Below are 24,134 nucleotides of genomic sequence, written 5' to 3'. Positions count from 1 at the left end.
AAAATGAGCTTTCGATATCAAGTCGATTAGGCTTGTCCAGTCACTTCCAACCAAGAGACGAGAGTATGATATGAGCAACATTTCCAGGACCAACATTAATCTTCTTCTTGGACGGGTCTACTGGACAGACTTGTGCAATTAATATATTTTGAAATTGTAAACGCAGGCGCGAGATCTGTAGATAGCTTGTCATGCTTATGAGTGTGCACCTTACTGTTTCCTCGTTTGCGTTCCACACAGTGCCTGACCGGCAACGGAAGGGCTACACCGTGTTGATTGCCTCACTGCTTTTCGAAGCCGCCATTGTGGCTGGCGATCGAAAGATCAAAGTCCACCATCGCATAGCTTTCAATTGATTTTCAATTCACATCGTGTTGAGAATGACAACTAATTACAGTCTCTAGTGCGCCATGTATCTTGCCTTCTCAGATAGTGTCCTCGAGCGCATCGGTGCAGCGTCCATCCCCATGGCGGTGGGTATTATTGAGATGTTTTGATACCTCCAGTGAATCGATGCCTTCATAATCGACGTACAATTTGCTTCTGTAGGAATGTCGATCTTCGATTCGAGACCCGCCGTCATTCTCTTTGGTGGTACTCCAATTGTATGATTCAGGTACAAGCCATCAGCTGCCGCAATTTGCGGGCGAATTGCACCTCATCTCTCTCTCTCAGTTAAGCATCGGAACTATACAGCCAAGGTGTTACCAAATATGCCGGATGAGCTGTATGTAAGATGGAGTGTATCACAATTGTAGTAGGTGAGCACAAGAGCTGACATGCCATATGCAGCACTAAATGCACTATTGAAAGAAATGACAGATGTAGGCGATTGCACGCGCATCACTCATGCACACAATGAACGCATGACGTGACCGCGTCTCACAACGCTACATGTCACAAAAGGGACGCTTGTATCCCAGGAGGTACAGCATCTGCTCCTTTCACCTGCCACGATGGATGTAATATGACGGTCGTCGTGCAGCTTTGCGTGTGCGTCTGCACTGAAATGTATGCTCAGGTGCATGTAGGGGACTTCCGATGTTGACCACAAGACAAGGCTAAAACCGCTCCAAAGCCAAATTGGGTATCGAGGCCGTTTCCCGTAGGACTTTGAATTCCACCGTTGGCCGCCACCTCCTGCTTCGATCAGGCACGAACCTCTCAAACAGGCGGCGAAACGCGAGGAAAACAAGCCTAATCGTCGACTCGCATCAACGAACGGGCACACCACACACCACTCCACACCACCCTGGCCATGGCGTTGTCTGACACCCGGCTGGCCGAGCGCGATGGAGAAAGACGAAATGAATCCGCTTCCGATATGGATGTCCGTCTCTGTACTATACTTGTGTCTCACGAACAAATTAGATCGCCGTCCCTATCACTCTGCTCTGCTATTCGCGCCTCTACATCCCCGCGACAGGTCGACTGATGGCCCGCTACAAGACTCGCTAATAGGATCGACCTGCGCTTCCATGTGATATAGTCAAATTCTATCACATTCTGACCTTCCAATAGAGCGCCGAGACTGGTGATCGATCGTGTGCCTTGTCTTGGCCATGATTGTTCCACTCCTCCTTCAGGATGAGTACCTTCCTGCTTGACCCTACGGTCGAATCGTTTGATCGCGAAGGTAGCACGACCCTTGCAGCACAGCGCGTGCGGTTGTTCTTTATGCAATTGTCATGTTCGCATGGACTGACCAGCTATTGTTCTCTCTCTAGAAGTCGCCTCACAGGTGAACGATCGCGCAGTCGCTGCAGCTGCATCGGATTATTTGGAACTCAGCGCCAGTCCTCCACCTGAACCACTCCTCGTTGCGCCGCCGCCTCGCGAACAGATCGACACCCGTGGTCGTGCTCTCAGTGGAGCCAGCGTACACAATGCTTCGCCGCGAGGCATTACACCGAATACTGCGACGCAGGCTCGCGGGAAGCAGAGCATAGATCTTGAACGAAGGCCATCATTATCCTACGGCCATCATCGACAGACGTCCATTGTCCACGGCATTCAACATTCGCGCGACCCGAGCTTACTAGCAACCGCATCGAGTCCGTTGAGTCCACAAAAGATTGTCGTGCCCAGTGGGTTGCACAAGGGTTCGGGCAAAGAAGGCACCTCGATGGCACAAGTGAATAATCATGTGTCGAGTGGGATGGCAGAACAGATGTATGATATAAGTCTCACACAGCGAAGGGTACCTGAACGCGCGCTCAATGGGAACGGGAAACATATCGCCGAGCGTCCAGCCTCACCGTCGCAATTGGCTACAATCCAGCATGAGCTCAGCACAGTGGGAGAATATGCTGTGCGCCATCTCTTCACTTCCTTCATCACCGAGGCAGACCGTCGAATTGAGCGCTGTTTATTTGATGCCGGCCATGCCGAAATTCCGATCGAGCCAATCTGTGGACCTGGAGCTGATCCTGCCTTCGACCAGCTAATTCGCTCGTTGGGACATATCAATCGACTACATCCTGGCAGATTAATTGCATCAGTAATTGACTGGCGAAAAGAGAAGACAAAACATGCGCAGTACCTCTTCAATCAGCTGCAGACTATGCAAGCATGGACACAGTCGCGGCCCGATGCAAATGGCATTCATAGAGGAACCGCGGTCACGCCACCCAGCACGACGGACATCATACTCGTACAGCAGCAGCAAGCTCACGCTGAGCAACGATCTAGAGTGTCTATTTACATCATATGCCGCGTTTTCATAGAAGTCATCGAGCAGACGACTCTGGCAGCGCTGAAGGGGCCGGACGGTACCATGAGCGATGCGCGTCGCCTAGAAGAAGTCATATACGGACGCTTGAACAATGTCGAACCAGACAGCGTCTCCTACTACCCCGTCATACGGGCCAATTGGGCAATCCGTGGTCAAGTCCTGGGCGTTATGAGCACGTTCAGATTTGATGAGATAGCAGACCGATTTCTGCGCGATTTGCAGATTGCGCACAAGTCTCTTTCCATCAAAGGCATGGCCAACAATTCTTTCGCAAAGAAGACCGCCTTGCTTGTCCAGAGCATGCGATGGCTCCGGGTTCCTTATCAATTCGAGTCTGCTTTTGAGAGGGCCTGTGATGTTTTGCAGCTCCTCAGCAAGTTCTTCACCGAAGTCCACGGGCGCATCATGAAGCACGCCTATGCAGAGCTTTTTGAGAGCCTGGTTCTCCCTATCGCGGCCACGGCGACTAATCAACTCAATCTGCTTAAATGGAAGGATACTCTGGCATCCCTTCAGCCGAAGATCTCGCAGATGCTGTCCAAAACAGAGCATTGGCCATATGTGTTTCCTTTGCAGGCAGTCCTACTCTGTGCCTCGCCGCTTGACACGTTCGCTTCCCAATGGCTCTCGCTCGCTACCTCCTTCCAATCGAAAGCGAAGGAACGCTCAGCTCGATCTCATGCGCTCAAAGCCATTTGCCGGCTTGTCTGGAGATATCTCTATCGGTGCAACGAGCCTCAAAATGTTATAATTAAGAAGCTGGACGAGATAGTAAAGCTCATATTTGGAAGTGGCAAGCGTTTCCTGATCTCCACCGACCCGGCGACAGCGGATCCCCTCATCCAATTGATCCGCATCATCGGCTACAAACAACAAGACTTCTGCTTTCGTGCTGTTATCTTTCCATTGATGAATGCCGAACTCTTTTCGGGAAGCACGGATAAAGAACTCAAAATTGAAAATCTGGAACCAGACAAGACAGTCATTGCTATTCGAGCATTCTTGGTACTCATGGCTGACCTGGAGAAGGGCGAGGCACCGTCATTTCCAGTACGCTTTGAGTGCGACGCCTTCATGGACCCAACTTCACGAGCGCCTCCAGCGCATCGAAGAACGCGCTCGCAGGGCTTTGTGCTTTCCGCAGGCCGGACAGAGCGTGAGTCACGGCCAATGATGACGAACAAGTTGAACGAAACGACCAAAGAATACTACGTCAAATTCTGTAAGATCCTTGGACAACTCACGATTATTTGTGATAACACCTTTGGTGGTCAAGCCGTGCTGGATGAAAAGTTTGCATCTCATGCGCCCAAGACTCCCATGGCGGATGCGTTCAATTTTGGACGGAAAGACGAGCTCATGAATCCGAACGATGCACGGCAGCAATACTACGATCTCCTCCATGTGGCCGTGGAGGCACTTCCTCGTTGTCTATCACCACACCTACCGATTAATCCGTTGGTCAATCTGCTCTGCACAGGGACCGCGCATGTGCAGTCACATATCGCATCATCCTCGGCACAATCGCTCAAATCCATCGCGCGTCAATCGCATGCTCAACAGGTCACAATCGGGTTCGCTCGCTTCATTTTCAATTTTGATGATCGCTACGCCACTGTCTCGGATGGAAGCTTGCTCGGCCCTGGTCACATCGAGAGTACACTCAAGCTATATGTAGAGCTATTACAAATATGGATTGACGACATTCAGAAACGAACGCAGAAGGCCATGGCCGAGCCGGGTGAGGGTCAAGAACAAGGCGTCAAACAATTATCGCTCGATCTCTCTGGAATGCTAGCCCATGTCGATGAAGTCGAGTCACACGGTTTGTTCTTCCTCTGTTCGCCGTCACAAGCAGTTCGTGCTGTGGCCGTGACAGTGTTGCGATTGATTACCAAGTTTGATACTGCTCTGGGTGAGCCATGTGTGCGGGTCATCAGCATCCTCGAAGGCAGCGCAGACAAAGTTATCGATGTCGAAGATGAACGATTAACGCTAGCAGAGAGAAGTCGACTTATTAAAGGTCTGCGCAAGAGTAATCCTAGCAGTATTCTCATCGAGCTTTGCAGCAGCGAAGTGCCCCATGATGCCACACTCTGGTTCAAGATCTTCCCAAGCCTGGTCCGCCTCAGTGCTGAGGTCTGTCTGCAAGCTGTCGCGCTCACACGCGAACTAGTCTGCCAGCGCCTCACACACAGCTCGAAAATTATTGCTTTGATTGCCGATGGTCAAAAGCCGGCCAACTTCGCGCTACAAGACGCTATTAATTCCAATCGCCCCTTCTCCCGTCTTCCAAGCTCGTCATCGGAAATCGTCGTAGAGCAGTGGAAGATTCATCTCATCTTTGCTTGCACAACCCTGACTAACATCAGGCCAACCGCAGCCCAGGGTACGGGTCAGAGTTCACAACACATACGCAAGAGCTCAAGGTCTTCGGCAAACAGCTCCGAGAAGATGTCCACTGCAGGCGAGCTGTTCTCAAGTGTTGTGCGATTCTTGCCTGTCCCTGATGCATCGGTTCGAGCGGCAGCCGTCGCTGGTCTTGGCGCAACGAATGCTACGCTCCTTCACATCTTGATTGAGACTCTTCGCCCTTCGATCTCAAGCTGCAACAACGATGCCAAAGAACGAATTGCAACTCACAACCGATCTGCCAGCAATCCACGTTCACGTCGACGGGATTTCCTCCGCACCGAGCTTACTCACCTCCTATCTTTGATCTGCCCATCGCTGCAAAGTTCAAAGGTTTCTGGTGAATCGTCTATTATTGACACCATCTCAGATTATATCATTCAGTCGCGGCTCTTCCTGAGCGACGCGCACATTCAAGATGATTTGGAATATCAAAGACTGCGCAAGCACTTCTGCGCTTTGGTCGAGAACTTCTACACCATCGTACATAAGCGAAAAGACGAGAGCAAAGGAATGTCCTTTCAATCTCGTCAGGCGTCATTTGGACTCATGGAGCACTGGTGTGGTCTCATGGCAGACCAGTCACATCTTCGCAGGCAGCAGGAGAATCTGCGCCGATCGATACTCGACATCGAAGGCGACCAAACGACTCGAGTTATCATGACCTCAGCAATGGAAAAGGAACGAGTGGAGCTCATGTATGCGGCGCTCAGCGCCATGGCCAGCCTTTGCGCGGGCCCTTTGTCTTTTGTAACGGGCAAAGGCGTCACCACACAGTTCGACGTCAATCGCATGTTGACTTGGATTCGCGCGACTTTTGAATCACCTAGCGACCGAGTCCACGCTATAGGACGGCGAGCGTTGCAGAATCTCATCGTCAGCAGTCCGGACAAGCCGGTCTTTATGGAAAATGCGATCTGCATGAGTTACTTGGCGGAGTCGCCCAAGGCGCGGACGGGTTACTTCGAGGTTGTCTATGAAGTCCTAAGCAAAACCTCAAGTATCAAAGTCCCGTTTTGGCGCATGATCAGCATTACATTGTACATGCTCGGTACGGAAGACAGCACAGTCCGTACGAGATCGGCAAAATTGCTACGTCTGCTCGAGGAGCGTGAAGGAAAGAGTTCAAAGCTACAAGAATTGGACATCAGTGTTTCGGACCGTACCACTACGGTCTACAAGAACGCCCAGTTCGAGATTTCGCGAAGGTTAGTGAGCCAACACATGGCGCTGGCGTTCCATGTCTTCTCAGAGTTTTCTGCATACTTCAACAAGCTCGATGCAGATTACAAACGTAACATGGTGTCGGGAATGCTACCTTGGATGCAGACTATACACCTTCAGCTCCTAGAACAAAATGGTGGTCCGTCGGCAGAATCGCACATGCTGCTGGTCAATCTTTTTGAAATCACGGTCAAGAGCGGACCGACTCTTCACAACGAGATCCAGGCCCTCTGGCAGGCTCTCGCCACTGGCCCTCATCCCACAAATGTGCAGATTGTCCTGGATTTTGTCATTGACATTTGCTTGCAAAAGCGCGAGCAGTATTTCGTAAATTATGCCAAACAGGTTGTTGTCTTTCTGTCGAAGACACCAGCCGGGTCACGCGTGATCGAATACCTTCTATTGCGCATAAGCACCAAGGAAATGGCCATCTTCCGCCCGACAATGCTACGAAAGCCGCCGCCAGACACTTCTGGCCTTCCATATCATGCCGACATATCTGAGGTCCTGCCTACCGGTGTCAAGCAGACAAGCATGTCGATGAGCCAGGTGTGCATGATCCTGCTTGTTGATCTTGTGGTGGCGCCGGTCCAGTTCCCACTCGAGAGACTCCCAACTCTGCTACACGTCATTCTGGTGCAGTGGGATCAATACATTGACATTGTTCAAGAAAATGCACGCGAACTGCTTGTGCACCTCATTCATGAGCTTGTAATCTCGACACTGGCCATCCAAAGTCCAGAGCTGGATAAAAAATACATCGAGGACTTTATCGAACTCATTCGCCGAAATGATCCTAAGATTGCCTGGTCATACACAGATCAGCACATTCCCTCTGGCGACGACCAAGGTAGAGCGGTGGCTGAATCCATGTTCTTTGTCGTGGATGAAGTCGTCCGGATCTTCACAACAACATATCCCGGCATTCGTGAGGAGCTCGGCAACATTGCAACCACATGGGCGAGCTCCTGTCCAGTGCGTCATGTGGCTTGTCGAAGCTTCCAGGTCTATCGCTGCCTCTCGGTGTCCATCACACATCAGGTCCTCGCAGACATGTTAGCTCGCCTGTCCAATACCATCGCCGATCACGAGACTGAGGGCATTCACGTCTTTAGCATACAGATCCTTACGACCATTCGCTTCGTCATGGCTGATTTGACGCAACTCCCAAGCGAGACAATGCTGCAAATCTTCTGGACCGTCTGTGCCTGTTTGGACACGATCTTCGAATCAGAATTCCAGGAGGTCATGGGCATCATGTCGCAGCTCCTGATCAGGGTCAACCTTGCACGTGAAGCGGAATTGGACCAGCTGACGAAACATCAGCCACCTGATTGGGAAGGTGACTTTGAGGGCATTCATCCGCTTCTGTACAAAGGGATGCGCTCCAGTCAGTCTATGAACTTCGCACTCAAGCTCATGGATCGCTTAATCAAATTGCCCTCTAGCGATATTGTTGGACATGACCAGCGACTACTCTTCACCACTCTGGCCAACCTGCCAAGGCTTTTGCACTCCCTTGACAATCACGGACGAGACTCTAATGCAGCCTCGGCGCGAGCACTCGCCGTTATGGCAGAGAGGCTGAATGTCACAAGTCTCGCAAGAGTGCTTGAAGGTTACGTCAACGGACGGTATAAGAACACGAAGGAATTCCTCAGTCAATGCCTTGCCGCGGTCCGTAAGACATACTTCCCTACGCACGACTTTGAGATCTTGGTATTTCTGCTGGGTATGGTCAACAATGAGTGCTCCTGGTTCAAGACCAAGGTCATGCAGATCCTATGTGTCTTGCTCCCAGAGATGGATCTCCACAGACAAGAGATAGCTGAGCATGGGCAAGATCTCATCTCCCCGCTGCTTCGACTCCTGACCACAGAGTATTGCCAGCAAGCCCTCGACGTACTTGATAACATGGTTGAGATGACCGACGTTCCAATCAATAATCAAGAGTTCGCCATGGCCAGCTCTCGAACCACCGAATCACCACTATCAACTGCAGGCGATCAGAATTTGTTGTACGGCACGCCGAGTGAAAGTGGGTGGTCAATACCAGTGCCAGCCAAGCATGCTGCTGCAACGCGGAACAACGTACATATGGTGTTCTCCGCTATGGCTTATGGTCTGCCAAGCGACGTTACACCCACCCTAACGCCCAGCCTGGAATTCTACCGCGATGATGAGTCTTCCATGACCTACTTCACTGATCGTACTGCGACCATGATGTCAGACGACTTTCGAGATGACGCTGCTCTTGGTGAACTGGCCGAAAAGCTTGATACGCTCGACGACTTTTTCGATGATGGCACTCCCTCTCCAGGAAGCGAGTCGCCCATCGATTATACGCTACGAAGGTCGAACACGGACGACTCCATATACGGCCATGGCACTCTACCTAGCCTGCACCACAGCCTACAGACCGAGAGTAGTGGCGTGTCTTCATTTCATAGTGGTATGGCGGGCGACTATCGTCAAAATGGACAATCCACACCACATCAGACGCAACTTTATCCCGTGCCGCACTTCCTACAAATATCTCCCGAAGGCACAAGCAGCAGTCATGCATCTTTCAGCCAGCGCATGATGTCACAATCCATGCAACCATTCCCACTCATGTCTTCGGCGCCATTCTCCACACACGCTACCGAGCCTTTGCCGCCGCTTGTCGACTCGAGAATTTATGAAAAGAGCAACGGTGATGAATTTGACAGCTCCAGCGGTCTCGTCATAAATCGGCCGGGTCTACACAATCGCTCCATTACCTCACCAGCGCTCAGTAATCGCGTGCGGCGTGGGCCTGCGTCAGCTCGGGAACCGCCGACACATCTTGCACACGACTTCTTCGGGCGAACAGATGACGATACTGATCACCTCAGTGGATCTTTCTCAGACGATGATATGCCAGTGAACGGCAAGCTGGGGCTCGCCTCTCAATCCAGAATCCCGCATTACTCCGGCACCGGCACGGCTAATGACAATAGTGGCGTCGGCTATCGTGCCAATACTTACACGACGAGACATCGCGGCTCGGCCAATGGCGGTAGCAGCAATGGCGTCTCCGGGAGAAGCGTTGGGAGCGCGACCACGGCCGGGTTCAAAGCAGGCATTCGCTCAGGCATCCGACGACTGACGAGCACCGGCACACAGCGCGAAGCACGTGAAGCACTGCATACGAGTCTAATGAAGAGTCCTCAGGTTCCTAAGTTGCCTTCGTCGTACAATGGCGCTGGCGGTGGTGGAGGTAGTGGAAGCAGCATCGATGTCGGCGCGATCAGTCGAGGCAGTCCCACGGCTGGAGGCGGAGTAAAAAACAACAGCATCTCGACCGGCCCTGGACCGACCAGTGCGCCGAGTGGTATGGGTATGAATTAGAGCAGACTCGTCCACGGCGTTTTATTACGGAGCCGAGATGGTGGAACTCTCTTCCACGCGCTATATTTCGGAATTGTTCTTCACGATCACGGCGTTTTGGAAAACCGGAAAAGTCCGTGTGCCAGAGAACACAGTTTTTCCCGGACAAATGTACTTTTTACGGATCGAATTCGGGACAGAGAGGCGCAGCTGGTCAATCAGACGTGCCTCTAATGGAGTGTAGAATACGGGCGTTTCGAGGGTCAATATTTCATGATACCCTTAGGTTGGGCAGTGGGCGCGAATCGGAAACAAAAGTTTAGCACATGTGTTGCCCAGATTGACAACGTTCGTATATGCCTTCGTTGCCCTTATCAAATGCGGATGCAATGCACCAAAGCTCGATCATGGCCATCGTCAACGACCTGTATTTTGCGTGGCCGTGTGCCCTGCATGATTGAGCTACGGACCTAATGCCGTAGCCAGAAACGCGATGCCGAGATCGTAGCACCGCAGGCAATTTGACAACGATGATTGAGCCGGTTCCCTGGAAACGCACTGCTTGCTGCAGGTACCACAACGTAACCTTTCATGTGATCCGCACGTTGAATGTTTGATTGTCTGATTGATCGGCAACATCACTCGTAATGCTCTATTTGTCCCTATCAAATTATCATAGCAGTGTACCAGCACTCTCCGAGTCTGTGGTATCCCGAAAGTACGGCAATGCTGACGACAGCACGTTCCAATCATTTCACAGCTCAGATCTGGATAAACTGTCGTTGCTGCCGATCGGTCGATCGATGACGCGTGTGCTTTCGGCAACAACCTTATTGGGATTACTTGCTGTCACTGGGCCATCGTGGGCTTGAATCCTCACGTGAGAGATTGGGTTCGGATTCGGAAGATACAGATGCCGAATCGCAATAATTTTTTTTTTCGACGCGCAATAAATTTCGCTTCGAGGAAATAGCCGACCTTCTGTGTACTCTCGTCATCATGTAAGAGCTCGACGCATTGGTGACAAAGTGCGAACTTCAGCCGACGACATGAGACGAAACCGCCGGAGCTAACGGACTTTGACAATCCCGGGACCAACCAAGCGCACTTTTTTCCAACAGATCCGGCCAATGCTCTGCCGCATCGTCGTGGTGGGAGCTGTGCACGCGATGTTTTGTGCGCTAGTGCGTTCTGGACGATGAGAAGTGATGAGATCAGAAGAACAGGCGAGCGCGATCAAGGGTAGCAAACGATTCAGCAGCTCCAGTGCCGCTGTGAGATTCATCCCGTTTGTGAGCTGGATCTCCCATGTCAAGTACGATGTCAACGAAGACGAGATGAGTTGAGATGAGACGAGTCTCGCCCGAATGCGTCATCCAACCACCTCCACTTACTCCTGTGTCTGTACACTACTAAATCTCCAGCGCTGGTGGTGGTGGTGGTGGTGGTGCTTCCGTGGCTTCCTTATCGACTACACAGCTGCTGAGATACTGGTTGCATTAGCGGCGGCGGTGTGCGGTGCAATGTTTATTCCGCATTGCTCTCTCATGTGCGGCATATCGAGATGGATACTGCACCCGGCAGAGGAGCTTCTGGAGGGAAAAAGAAATAGAATCGCCCTCCATGTCCTTCACACTTCTGTGATCTTCTTCACTCCCTCTCACCGCTGACATCGCTGCCGTTGTTGTCTTTGTTCCTGTCGTTGTTTTGCTGCGTTGAAGCATTACTGCAGTCGCGTCGTTGATCATCATCACACACTTGCGCCAATCGCAAATCCACCATCTCGTTTTTCTCAACCCAATCGACCCATTGGCGCTCGGAACCCGCGACTGCCGGCAAGTCGCTAGACTTCAATCGCCATCCTCATACGTTATATATTCTTAGTCGCCTCGCTCCTGCCTCGGTGTAGAAATCTGTCTCATTGTTGACCGGCGCCATGACTATCACTTCACGAGCATACGATCTGGCGAATTACGCTGGCTCACTTGCCTGGCCGCCTGTCCTCTCCGTGTCGCGCGGCGCCATTCTTGCTCTGCTCAAGAACATCCAATTGGGGTCGCTTCAGATCACCGACACCGATGGCAGTATCACCATCTGTGGCAGCTCACGGCGATCGCAGGCCGAGTCGGAAGATGAGAAATCGGTCTACTCGGTTCCACACGCGGAGCTCCGAGTCCACAATGACCTCTTTTGGATTCGCATGGTCCTCTTTGCGGACATGGGATTCGCCGAGGCATATATGCTGGGAGAAGTGAGCTGTTCTGACTTGACGAGCTTTTTCAAGCTATTCATCCACAACCGTGCCTACCTCGCCAATGGTGTCACTCTGTCTTCACAGGTGCTTGGCCAGATCACCTCTCTGGTGCGCAAAACCAACACTCTCACCAATGCGCGTCTTCACATTTCCGCCCACTATGACATCAGCAATGACATGTTCGCCGCATTCCTCAGCCCCGACATGACCTATAGCTGTCCCATCTGGCTCCCCAAAACCGACCCTAAGAGCAAGAACGAGTCGCTTGAATCCGCGCAACATCGCAAGCTTGATCGCTTCATCGACAATGCGCGCCTCAAATCGACGGACCACGTGCTCGAAATCGGCACTGGTTGGGGCTCCCTCGCTATGCGTGCAGTGCAGCGCTCGGGCTGCCGAGTTACCAGTCTCACCCTGAGCGCGGAGCAAAAAGCTCTCGCCGACGAGAGAATCGCTGCAGCCGGCCTCAGCGATCGCATCACTGTCCTCCTCTGCGATTACCGCAGCCACCAGCCTGCAAACGGCAAGCGTTACAACAAGATCATTTCGATCGAAATGCTCGAAGCTGTGGGCGCCGAATTCCTCGAGACCTACTTCCGCTGCGTTGATCAGCTCCTCGACCCGACCAGCGGTATCGCGGTTTTCCAGTGCATCACCATGCCCGAATCGCGCTACGCCGTCTACGCCAGCTCCGACGACTTCATCCGCCGCTACATCTTCCCCGGCGGTCACTTGCCGACCATCACGCAGCTCCTCGACAGCATCCGCGCCGGCTCCTCACAGACCAAGCGCGGCATCACGCCCCAGCTGATCCCAGAGAGCGTCGAGAACATTGGTCCTCACTACGCCAAGACGCTGCGCCTGTGGCGCATCAACTTCATGCGCGAGTTTGCCTCCAAGATCCGACCTGCGCTCCTGGCCGAGCACGGTGGCAGCCATGTCAAGGGTCGCCAGGGCGGCATGAAGGAGGAGGACGTGGAGCTGTTCCGCCGCAAGTGGGAGTATTACTTTGCTTACTGCGAGGCTGGCTTTGCGACCAAGACTTTGGGCGACGTCATCATCACAGTTGGCCGTGAGGGTGGTATTGACATGATGGATGAGGTGCCGCTATAGAAAGAGCAAAATGAAGTATATCGCAAGAGAGAGAGATCCAGCGAGAATTGGATCATGATATCGATAGAAGAGCTACGGCGGATCGCTTGGGATCGCTCAGGTTTCGTTCAGGATAGCCATGTGCAGGTGGCCCGAGAAACCGGGAGGGAGCATGCCGCGCGGCCAGACAAACCAGAAGAACGAGCCTGTGTGTGCAACAAGACGATCCCCTGTCAGTCAAGTCATGAGTACGGGCCGCAGCAGACACAGGCTTCGGATCGCGATTCCTGGGTTGTGCCCCAATCTAGACGTGCGCAGTGGAGTCGTACGGAGGTGTACGACGATGCAGGTCACCATTTCAGTGGTGCAAGGACGAGACATTTGCTTTTATGCAGCGCTTTAGCGAAAATTTGGTCCTCATATGTGGACGACTCTCGTCGATATAGATAGCAGTGTGAGCTGATAATCTCGTGTCAACAAAACCCCTGTGTGATCATCGATTCATCCACAATAATTCGCCATTGCTCGCTCTGCCGCGAAGAGAACTTCGACTTCTATTTGCGCTTCGTGCGCTTCTTCTTTTTACGCTTCTTGCCGTTACTCGCCGTGGGCTTAGCCTTCGACAACCCGTAGTCATCTTCCTCGCCAGTCAAGGCTCCCTCTACATACCTCCTATCCTCCTCGTCACCAGCATTATCGTCCTCTTCCTCCTCATCGTCAACAGTGCTAGCCGGTGTGTCTTCCCTCCTTGTCTGCGGTACCCTGCCCTTCCCAGCTCCTCCAGCCCTCGCCTGTCCGAATTTTTTCCGATTCTCCTCTTCAAACACCTTCTTCTCTTTCCGAAATAACATCATCGTCGCTCGTGCATCCTCCAATGACGAATGCTCGCCAGTCTGGATCGTCCATCCGAGCTCCTCCTTGGCCAAGTTGCGCAGTGCGGGCGCTTTGCCTTTGCTCGCGATCCGGAAGGCTGCGTGGCGCGCTGTGTCACGCACGTCCCGTTTGGGATGCGAGAGCATCAGGACGCTGAGATCGTTGCGGATGGCGTGACCGACAAGAATGCGTCCCGTGAGTAGCGAGGATACGTCCTTTTGGACTTCTGTGAAGGGTCGCGCGATATCGGGGTTTAGGTGCTCGGGTTTGATTCCGCTCCAGGTCGTCCGGTAGTCACCTACGATGACTCCTGGTGGTGGCTGGACATATGAGTCGTAGAGCTGTTCGCCGTGGAAGTTTACGACAGAGACCCGTGCGAGCAGACTGTCGGAGTAGTCGGGCGCAGCGCCTGTGCCGACCATTTCACAATCTATCGCGATGTATTTGCCGACTTTGTGGGATGGGTGGAGGCCAGCATTGATATTATCCGCCGCGGATGAGGCATCTCGCTGGGCCAGTGATGCGCCGCTCCGATGTTGCGTTGTGCCATAAGCGGCAACGAGATCTGCTGGCGAGATATCGTGGTCGCGAATCAGACTCGATGCAGTTGTGCTGCTGGTCCGACGATCCGTCGGTGTGCCGGTAGAAAGATATCCACCCATTGCCGTTCGTTGCCTCTTGACCGGGTTCCTGCGCGGTACGATAGCCTCACTGTTGGGACCGGTCACTCTGCTTTTCGAGGCCACCTTGACCACGGGTGCTCTTTTTCGTTTTACTCCGGCGAGTTTGCTGCCGTTCGATTCCTGCTTGGCTGGCCGCTCAGCTTGCAATCTTCGTTGCAGAATCTTCCAATTGCTCGAGACGGACTCGCGATCTGGCATGGCCATGTCGTACTCAGTTTCGGTGCTTATCGCATGCTGCACCTGTGTTCGAATGTTTCGGGAGCGTACAACTCGACCATGGCTGGGGTTTTTTGAAATTCTGGAAATTCTCGCTCACAGGCTACTGTACTACAATTTTCGGCAGACTTTCTAGGGTCTGCGCGCAGACTCATGAGATTTCGCGGTGCAGTGACGTTCGGACAGCATGATTTCAACCATTTCTTGAAACAAAGTTCTTTCGTTATGCGCGGGTGCCGAATTGATCTGCTGTAAATACAAATCGAGAAGCGCGCAAAAAAATTGATTACAAAATAACATATCCGAGAACTCCTTTATCAGGCTGAGAGTCATCAGGTGATTCCTCTAACCTGCCTGTTAAACCGCGATCGCCCCAGGTTCGCTCCGCATCTTTACAACCACGGCGTGGAACGAGACGGATTTGTATTTCATCAACCACATCAGCCCTTTATCGATTTTCATTAATATTTTTTCTTTTTAAGTTTCGCAATGGCTCCACGAAACGAACACAAGGATGGCGGCCATGGTAGCGGCGACATCAAGCCCGAGAGAGGCATTGCGACGCTTGCCACGCTCAGGTATGTTCGCAAGTCGCGCTACGCAACGCTCGATCGGTGCTCACAATATGATTGCAGAATTGGAACCAAGGCCATGGTCGAGAAAGATGGCGAAAAACGGAAAGCCGAAATCTTGTCAATGCAGACTCGCAGAGGCAGGCCTACATTTTATGTTCATTACGAAGAATTCAACAAACGACTGGACGAATGGGTTGCGGCCGAACGACTTGATCTCACACAAGAAGTGGAATGGCCAATACCCGAGAAGCCAGATACAAAGAACAAACAAAAGACACAGCAATCCAAAAACCAGCAGTCGAAAAGCAATTCAAAGGGGCAAACCAACAATAAAAAGCGATCAAGAAGCGGCACAACCACAGATGAAGTGGTCTCGACGCCAGATTCAAAACCAACGCCGACAGTATCCATTACCGGTGGCAAGGAGAATCGTGACCCGACAGTCGCCGTCCTCGCGACTGAGGAAAGTGAGCTCATAGAACAGCCTGAAGATGAATCCGCCATCGACCTCGTTGATATGCAAGAGGCTGCGATCAAAGCCAAAGCTGCCCCTGATCACGAGCCATATTCTCGCGAGGAGGAAATCGAGAAGCTTCGTACTGGTGGTAGTATGACACAAAATCAGACAGAAATCTCACGAGTGCGGAATCTGGAGACAATTCAGATGGGCCCTTACGAAATCGAGCCTTGGTATTTTTCCCCCTATCCGGCTGAATTCACAGATTGTGACGTTGTTTACATCTGTGAGTTTTGCTTGGGTTACTTTGGCGATAAGTTGCAGTTCGGACGGCATAGGAAGAAGTGCACCTTGACTCATCCACCTGGCAACGAGATCTACCGCGACTCAAACGTTTCATTCTTCGAGATCGACGGTCGGAGGCAAAGGACCTGGTGTCGCAATCTCTGTCTCCTCTCGAAGCTCTTTCTCGACCACAAAACTCTCTACTATGACGTGGACCCTTTCTTATTCTACTGCATGACCGCGCGAACGGAACACGGCCACCATCTCGTCGGATATTTCTCAAAAGAGAAAGAATGCGCTGAAGGCTTCAACGTCGCCTGTATCCTCACCTTACCACAATACCAGCGAAAAGGCTACGGCGGCCTGCTCATTCAGTTTTCTTACGAACTCAGCAAAATTGAAGGCAAGCTCGGATCGCCTGAGAAGCCGCTTTCGGATCTTGGTCTTCTCGGCTACCGAGCCTACTGGCAGGAAGTAATCGTCGACCTCTTACTCGAACGCGAAGCTGAGAACCCGGGCTCCAGCGCAGGAATCTCCGTCGAAGATCTCGCGCAGACCTTGGCCATGACGACCAATGATGTGTTGCATACCTTGCAGAACCTCAACATGTTGCGCTACTATAACAAAAACCATGTCATCGTCCTGACAGATGCGGTCGTGTTGCAGCGAGAGCAACGCAAAGAGAAGGAGAAGGTCAAGGGCAAGCGGGTCATCGAGCCGGAGAAATTGCTTTGGAAGCCGCCTGTATTTGCAGCGAGCGCGAGAACATGGAACTGGTAGATGCCTCTAGGCGCGAAGGTGCAATGGCATTTCATCAGAAGCAGTTGAAGATACCCAAAGATATGATTGCGTGTTTATGACTCGAGCCTTCCCTCTGTCCATCTTGCACTGTATTGCTGGCTCCTTTTGTGTGCCTGCGGGTAGAGGTACTCCTCTCAAGGCTTCCGTCGTGTGAGCAAAAAGGGGGGGTGGACATGATTATGTTCTGCGGTATTGTTTGGTAAAGGGGCAATTCCGCCAAAAATGCAAAATGAAATCTGAGGTCTTACCCGGGTTCGAACCGGGGTTGCCGGAAGATTTTGTGCACGAGGCCTCAAAATCCGGAGTGATCACCACTACACTATAAAACCCGAAGCTGCGCTTCAGCGACATTTACTCAGATGTGGAGGCCTCGCCGAGTTTTTGGATATATATTGCTTATCAAAAATGTTAAGATCATGACACCCGCCTCGTCAAGGTTTCTACCGATGACCCTCTTGAAGACATAATATGAAGGTCAGGTATGCTTCGAAACAACGATTTGCCATGTCACAAAAACATATACACCTGGACAGGTAACTTCAGGAAGGTTTGTCCACTCAGGGCCTTCTCTTAAGGCAGATTTTCGACGACCAGCGAATCGATGCAGATCTATAATTTATTGATACAAGTGTACAAGGTTCTTCTTTGCGAAGAGAAATTTTCGCGAGGTCAAGGCGTCACAAACCGCCAGACCGCCCTTCTTTGTGATACTCCTAAAAGAAGACGTATGAGAGAGGGACCCTTCATGCCTTCGGCACCCAGTGCTTCCACGCCGGATCCCTCGCCTGCACGTAATCCCGACTCTCAATCGCCCTCTTAAGACCATTCAGTCCACTCCAGGGCCACGAATCCAATAGACGTTTCGACAACGGCGCGCTCTCCTTCGCTCGGTGCTCCGCCTCGACATCCACACGAACCTTTTCGTACACGGTCGGCAGAGAGGTCGCGTGATATTTCTCCCGCAAGGAATCGTACCAAGTCTTGTCGAAATCCCGCCAGAAATCCGCCTCGCTGAAATATGTCTGTGCGTATAACCATTTCATCCCCTGCAGTTCCTGTAGCACGCTCTCGACCGCGCGGTTTGCGCCGACGAATCCTCCCGGAAATTGATTGTTCGCCGGCGCTCGGCCCCACAGGCCGATGTTCAGCATGGGCTTCGGCGTGATGCCGTCGGCTTCGACGCCAGGGTAGTGTGGGTGCATGGTTTTGTACGGGCTCTGTTTGAGCGGACAGAGCCAGAGCGGCCAGATGCCCAGCATTTCATCCATGCGCTCGACAAACTGAATCGAGGTCTCGTAGGGCAGTGCTAGGTCTTGGATGATCATCTGTTCAGATTTCCCGCTCGCGTGCAGCGCTTTATAGAGCATGCGGGTGTGTAGGAAGTCGTCAAGCCACCATCGCGTGAAGTCGTTGAAAGGTACGGCAGGGAAGTAGTCGAAAGGTGCGGTACCGACCCAGAAGCCGCCGCGGTCGTAGCGGAAGAGGTAGTCGGGGAGTGGGATCGCGTCGGTAACAGGGCCCGTGGCTTTGGATATACGGTCTTTGACGTAGAGGTAGAACCAGGGATCTTTGGCGTCACTGAATCGTTGGATGTTGAGGCCATGTTTAGGGGTGTCGGTCATGCGTCCAGTGACGATGGCACCGCTGGTTTGGGAGTACATGATGCCATCGATGTAGTCGAAGTCTTCTGGGCGCGAGGTGAAATCCTGTAGCATCGTGACCGCTTCCTGCATGCTCTTCACGGGATGATATGTCGTCTCGACGAATTTCGTCGCCTTGCGCAGCTGAATTTCCACCATCGTCGTCACTCCCAGCGTGCCCACGGCGCCCGCCGCACCGTGGAAGAGATCCGCATTGACCGACTCCGAGGCCGTCGTCACCTCACCATTCGCGAGTACAATCTCCACCTGCTTCAATGTCCGATCGAAGAATCCATGCTTAAACGAACTACTCTCTCCTGATGTCCCTGAATATCCTCCACCGACTGTGATCCCGGGGAACTCCATGACCACTGGCGGCACCAGACCATACTTCAGCGTCTCTTCCACCAATCGATCCATTGGCACATTCGGCTCGACCAGGGCGGACTGCGTGTTGGTGTCCACGAGCACAACATGATTCAGTCGGCTGGTATCCACAACCTTGTTGGGGTCCCGACCCATAGCAGATTTCCTCGTTGAATTGGTCGAGCCATGGAAAATGCGGAACTTCTCGCCGCGATCGTAGAATCCCTTGACGCTCTCCGCCACACGATCGACTTCGCGATGATGTTGATCTAGGGTCGTCTTGGCAGTCCCTCCACCATGATGGTATAATCTTGACGATCCTGCCGGCCTTCTGTTACGAATCGGGATGTTGGTGGAGGTGCTGTGGCGAAAGGAATGTTGGCGTCGGAACTGTGAAGCGCATTGTGGTGTGTACGCAGGCGTTGATATCACACTGTAATAGTTTCTTCGATTTGCAAGATCATGTGTTTGTGTTGATCGTGCGCATCGAATAGTAGGAAGTGTTATTGGCCGGCAGTCGTATGCCGCCACGCCATGTATGCGCTCAACGAGATGAACATTCCGCCTCGCCAGCGCCATCTCTGCTGGGACCAGTCGTCGCCCGCTCTTGAACGAAAGAATAGTTCGGAAAGGAAGAAAGAACCGACGACTGGAAAGAAACTGTACAGGACGCAAATAATCAATGTTCCAATGCTGTCTGTGAGATGAAGGGATTAACAATTCCAACTCTCCGTTGTACTCAGGACCCTTCGATATTTCGCCGATCGCCAAAATTTATGAGGTAGTCCGTGCTTGCTGCTCGGAATATTGAGCTTCGGCATCTGTAATCAGACCGCCGTCGCGCGGAGCTGCAAGCTGCATGTGTCGCGTCGATTTCAAGAGTGGTTTGATACGAGCTGCGAGAATGCTTCAAGTCATTCGTCAAGTTTACAGAACACAACTCCTAAGGATTTATTACAGCAAACAATGACATGATGTGTAAATTTGAATGAAATAATGACACAGCGTTGACAGGCTCTAATTATGACGATCACCAACTTCTCAGAGATGGAAAAAGGCGTCTTCTCTATCTTTTGGGGAGAGGTAATAATGGGGTAAGGGATCTATTTCTCCTAACCTTGATCAGAACAGCAGCATTTGTGCCATGTATGTTTCGGAGAGGGGTGTAAGGCGTGACGGGACAGTTTTAGGAGTATCGATCTTGTTGTGTCTTCGTCTATCTTCTCCTCGTTTAGAGACAACAAATTTCGTCTCTTACTCGCAACCGACTGCGATCGAATGCGTTGTCCGACGTCCTGCAGCGGCGTGTGTACACAATGTTGTGCATAAAAGGAGAAATGACGGGAGACACTCGTGAATAACGAGACACCATAGCAGCTGACGGAAGAGAAAGGATGAGTCCGAGAAGTAGGGACGGGCTCGTGAGAGATTCGCGGCCTTGTTGTGATCCAGTGGCGCGAGTCAAGCGGATCCGATGCAATCATTGCGTGAAGTGATAGATGTAAAAGAGTAGTAAAATTGAGACGATGCAGATAAGTCGACAATGACGAGACAGGTCGATAAGAAGAAATGCTCAGAAAATCGCTCGATATGTTATTCATAAAAGTGAGAGAAACGAAAAGGGACGGTCAACAGACGACGGTTCATACTTCCCGTGTCTCTTCTGGTGACTGCTCCTCTTGTCGCTCGAGGACCAGCGCCTTGGAGAAAGGCGCAGTCATGGGTCGCTTCGGCATGGGCTCTTTCATAGTCCAGCGGTCGATCATGCGGAGGGCACCTTGTGTAGGCACCTCCATGAGAGGCGTGAGCACGCTGGCGAGAAGGAAAATCATCGCGTACGTGGTAACAAGGTTGACGATGATATTCGCCCAGTAGGGTGCGCCCGCGTCGTTCATTTTGACGGCGATGAAAGCGCCCCACGTCCACATGACGAAACCGTGGGTAAGGTAGATGGTCATGATGTGAGGGTGTAGCCAGAGCACAAGCGGAGTCGAGAGGAAGGCTTGCACCCAGGTGGAAAGCTCGACGAGAATCTGCAGGCCAATGGAGAAGGTGATGATGGTGAGGGTCGGCTCAAAGTAATCGGGGTACTCTGGGGCGATCTGCGCGATGGACTTGCCGCTCTCGATGTCTGGGTGCAAACTGTTCTCGAAAGTGGGGAATGACCAGGTTTGGTTGAAGACTGCAGACAGAGGAGTACCAGCAGCGCCGATGAAAGCCACCGCGATGACGAGGTAGTACTTGACGGGGCGAGTCTTGAGGTATGCCCGCCACTTGTATGTGGCTTCCAGATCGGAGAGAATAAGACCAGCCCAGTGGCACGCGGCCCAGCTCTATTGTGGTTGTCAGTCAAGTCCGTAGACAGTTTCAAAGCACAAGATGTCGGAGAACTTACCCTTGCGTACCAGCCGGCAACGATCATCGCGGCATAGAAAGCGAATCGCTTCCACGGAGTCTTGACGTTGCGGATCAAAACCGCAGCCATCAGCACAACGTAAGTCATCTGGAGCTGCACGGGCACAGTCCACAGGACACCGATACAGTAGTGAGGAACGATCTCCGGAACAGCGCCGGGGTAAAGGTAGCCTAACTCGAACATGTTGTTCATCCATTGGGCGAAGTTGCCCTGAGGGACGACATATGGCCAGTCAGACCAAGTGATCGAGGGACTCCAAAGCAGGAAATGCTGCAGATCGAGCGAGAGCAGGAAGAATTGCAATAACGAGGTGATGATGATCGGGACGAACAGACGCGGTGCACGACGCAGCATCTTCTTGGCAATGTCCTCGAGGTTGCCATTTTTCAAGAAGTTGGTTGAAAGGAAACGAGTGGCGGTCAAGAAGAAGGGACCAATCCAGAGTTGCGTCAAAGCGTAGCTACCGATGAAGATAGACAGCCATCTCTCGGCCTCAGGGTAATGTGCGGTGTTGCCGTAGCCCTCGGTGATCCACGGCCAGAAGGTTTGACCTGCAGATTCATGTCAGCAAAATTCTCAAGCATTACGGTAAATCTCAGAAAGCAGATGCCACAGCCCAAAGACGGTACTTACACCAATGGTGAAGGGTGACACCAATACATGCCACAGCCACCAAACCGGCCAAATAATCGATTCGCTTCGTCGGTCCCGGCTTCGCCGCGTGTGCATGTTTCACGACTGCAGGCAGTGACTCGGCCGTGACCACTTCTTCAACAGGCTTTGCGGGCGTCTCATCGACGGGCTGCACGGTAATCGATGCGCGCTTGCCCTTTTCAGTCACCGTCATCGCAGGTGAGGTAGGCGTGTTGACAACCTCCGGCTGGTCGAACGCAAGCTTCTCGTCAAGAGTAAGCTTCTCGTCAGACTTGTAGTAGACGCCGCTTGAGCGCGCTCTCGCCTCGGCCCACGGTGCCTCATCAATGATATCCAATCCCTTGAAATCCTTCTCATCACTGTTTCTGCCACTCGTCATGCCATCGTATGGGGTTGGCGAGGTCAGGGCGCGGTATGCGCTGCTAATGCTGGCGGTGCGGGAGAGACCTTCACGCATGCTGCCTTCGTACGGCGGTGCTGGAGTCTGTGTGCCGGAGCGGTCGCCGTAGACGGGAAGAGGTGTCTGGATACCCGAACTTCTGGTAAAACCATCTGGGAAACGGGGGAGTTCGGGCGCGTCCTCGGATGAAGTGATGCTTTGATCGGCGTCGCCAGCGTGGAATGACTGTCGGACGGAACGCCGGAGTTTCTTGTCACGCTTGGCTTTTCGGCTCTTCGAGCTGAGCTTGCTCCAGGGCACACGTCGGAAGAAGGCATTGATCAGAGCGACAACGCCGAAGGCGCTGAATACGGAGGCAACAATGCCAGCCATCTTGTGGATCCGATCATCCTCCGGAAGATCTTCCCATGGCAGTAGAGACGCGGCAGAATTGATCAGGGTGGCGTTTCGCAGGGTGATATCGTCTGTCGAGCATTGGGTCACCGGGTTACCAGCGCAAGTCTTGTCCCAAGCGTCATGGTCGCTTTGAGTCATTACAGATGAGTTGAAGAAGGCTCGCACGAAAAGGACATGACTTGAGGTGCTGGCACGGAGCGGTGGCCCTTCCATGTAAGTGTCGTCGCCAGTACTCCACGTCAGGAACTCCAAAGACTGCCCAGCGGTCGGCACCGATCGGATGTCTTCGTTCACTGCACGAGTCTGGGTGTCATTGATCCAGAACGACATGGCGGTCTGGTTCCAAAGGGCTCGCACAAACGTGAAGGTGTTGAATGGATTGCGACCGCTCCCATCTTTCGCAATGGTGGTGAAATTCGTGATGGTATCGTTGGAAGGCCATTCGCCGTTGATCAGGTGGGCGATACGGGCGTCGGCGGGATCATCCATGTTCATGAAATCGATGTTGAATCCTTCAGAGGAGTTGTATCGCATCAACATGGATAAAGCAGTTCCAGCGGATTGTTTAGACGGCGGCTTCATAGCAGTCTCGAAAACACCGTACTGAATGTCTTTCCGCAAGGTCTGAAGGTTGGCACCAAGCACAAGATGGTCCTGAGTGGAAGGGGCCAGCTGGAGCTCAAGGGCATTCACGCTGCGATTCAAATACATGTCGAAGGTGGTGTCGTTGGCAAGGGCCAAAGAAGGGTCGGCGCCAGCTCGATAAATGGTGTTCCAGCCTTGTTCCTTGATGTGAGCATATTGTGGAAGGCGCCATATCTCGGGATCAATGAGAGTCTCATTGAAGTAGACGATAATAGAGTCCGTCCAGATTTCTTGGGAATCGGGATCTCTGAAGCCGCATGTGCAGTTCTGCGAAACGACTGTGATATTGTCTTTTGGCCCAATGGCGTTCACAAGCCCAATGGCCAGCAAAGAGGCCGACAGGATGGATGTAAGTCTAACCATGTTGTCGAGAAAGCGCAGCAAAGCGCGTGGCGACTTGTAGGTGTATCAAATGTAGGAATGCGTGTATGCGAGCAATCCAGCGAAGTGGTTGGAAAGAAGAAATCGCAATGACCGCTTCTCGGACAAATTTCGTGTCTCGGAAGTCCTCGTACTCCGCTTCTCTGGCTTGAGAATCAAATGTCTCTCCGGCTTTGACTCGCTCGTGCTGTCATACAGGACGAAGTGAATCACCTGTAACGAAGCGGAGAACTTAGTCGACTGGAGACCACACGAGTTGTGAAGTCCACAGCAGCAGCG

The 24,134-nt window shown here is 52.4% G+C and overlaps 6 protein-coding genes and 1 non-coding gene across 7 annotated transcripts; 3 read left to right on the top strand and 4 right to left on the bottom strand.

The window, feature by feature from the left end:
- Positions 1 to 1,430: 1,430 nt before the first annotated feature.
- On the top strand, positions 1,431 to 9,963 carry K489DRAFT_252665 (uncharacterized protein). The gene is made up of 2 exons (XM_033599973.1): positions 1,431 to 1,636; positions 1,728 to 9,963. Exons 1-2 carry the CDS (start codon positions 1,588 to 1,590, stop codon positions 9,740 to 9,742), a joined length of 8,064 nt encoding a protein of 2,687 aa, XP_033458683.1. The 5' UTR covers positions 1,431 to 1,587; the 3' UTR covers positions 9,743 to 9,963.
- Positions 9,964 to 11,524: 1,561 nt separating this feature from the next.
- Positions 11,525 to 13,408, top strand: K489DRAFT_252684 (cyclopropane-fatty-acyl-phospholipid synthase). The gene has a single exon (XM_033599975.1). The coding sequence runs from the start codon at positions 11,658 to 11,660 to the stop codon at positions 13,086 to 13,088; it is 1,431 nt and encodes a 476-aa protein (XP_033458682.1). The 5' UTR covers positions 11,525 to 11,657; the 3' UTR covers positions 13,089 to 13,408.
- A 462-nt stretch (positions 13,409 to 13,870) lies between these two features.
- On the bottom strand, positions 13,871 to 14,578 carry K489DRAFT_291880 (uncharacterized protein; the record flags this gene model as incomplete). Its single annotated transcript, XM_033600203.1, has 1 exon — positions 13,871 to 14,578. A coding segment is annotated over one exon (708 nt), but the record flags the coding sequence as incomplete, so codon positions are not given.
- Positions 14,579 to 15,054: 476 nt separating this feature from the next.
- On the top strand, positions 15,055 to 17,202 carry K489DRAFT_381630 (histone acetyltransferase, MYST family). Its single transcript, XM_033605173.1, has 3 exons — positions 15,055 to 15,241; positions 15,329 to 15,417; positions 15,475 to 17,202. Exons 2-3 carry the CDS (start codon positions 15,329 to 15,331, stop codon positions 16,934 to 16,936), a joined length of 1,551 nt encoding a protein of 516 aa, XP_033458680.1. The 5' UTR covers positions 15,055 to 15,241; the 3' UTR covers positions 16,937 to 17,202.
- Positions 17,197 to 17,286, bottom strand: K489DRAFT_t35. The gene has a single exon. It is a non-coding gene; the product is annotated as a tRNA-Gln (tRNA).
- A 212-nt stretch (positions 17,287 to 17,498) lies between these two features.
- Positions 17,499 to 19,726, bottom strand: K489DRAFT_381629 (FAD-binding domain-containing protein). The gene has a single exon (XM_033605172.1). It carries the CDS (start codon positions 19,540 to 19,542, stop codon positions 17,701 to 17,703), a length of 1,842 nt encoding a protein of 613 aa, XP_033458679.1. The 5' UTR covers positions 19,543 to 19,726; the 3' UTR covers positions 17,499 to 17,700.
- An 880-nt stretch (positions 19,727 to 20,606) lies between these two features.
- Positions 20,607 to 23,837, bottom strand: K489DRAFT_371626 (glycoside hydrolase family 16 protein; the record flags this gene model as incomplete). The annotated part of the gene is made up of 3 exons (XM_033603253.1): positions 20,607 to 21,296; positions 21,359 to 21,930; positions 22,013 to 23,837. 3 exons carry the CDS (start codon positions 23,835 to 23,837, stop codon positions 20,607 to 20,609), a joined length of 3,087 nt encoding a protein of 1,028 aa, XP_033458678.1.
- Between the last annotated feature and the right edge of the window lie 297 nt (positions 23,838 to 24,134).

Source organism: Dissoconium aciculare (assembly GCF_010015565.1).
Source record: "Dissoconium aciculare CBS 342.82 unplaced genomic scaffold K489scaffold_8, whole genome shotgun sequence".
NCBI lineage: Eukaryota > Fungi > Ascomycota > Dothideomycetes > Mycosphaerellales > Dissoconiaceae > Dissoconium > Dissoconium aciculare.
Note: the sequence above shows the minus strand (reverse complement) of the source record. Positions and strands in the feature narration are given on the sequence as shown.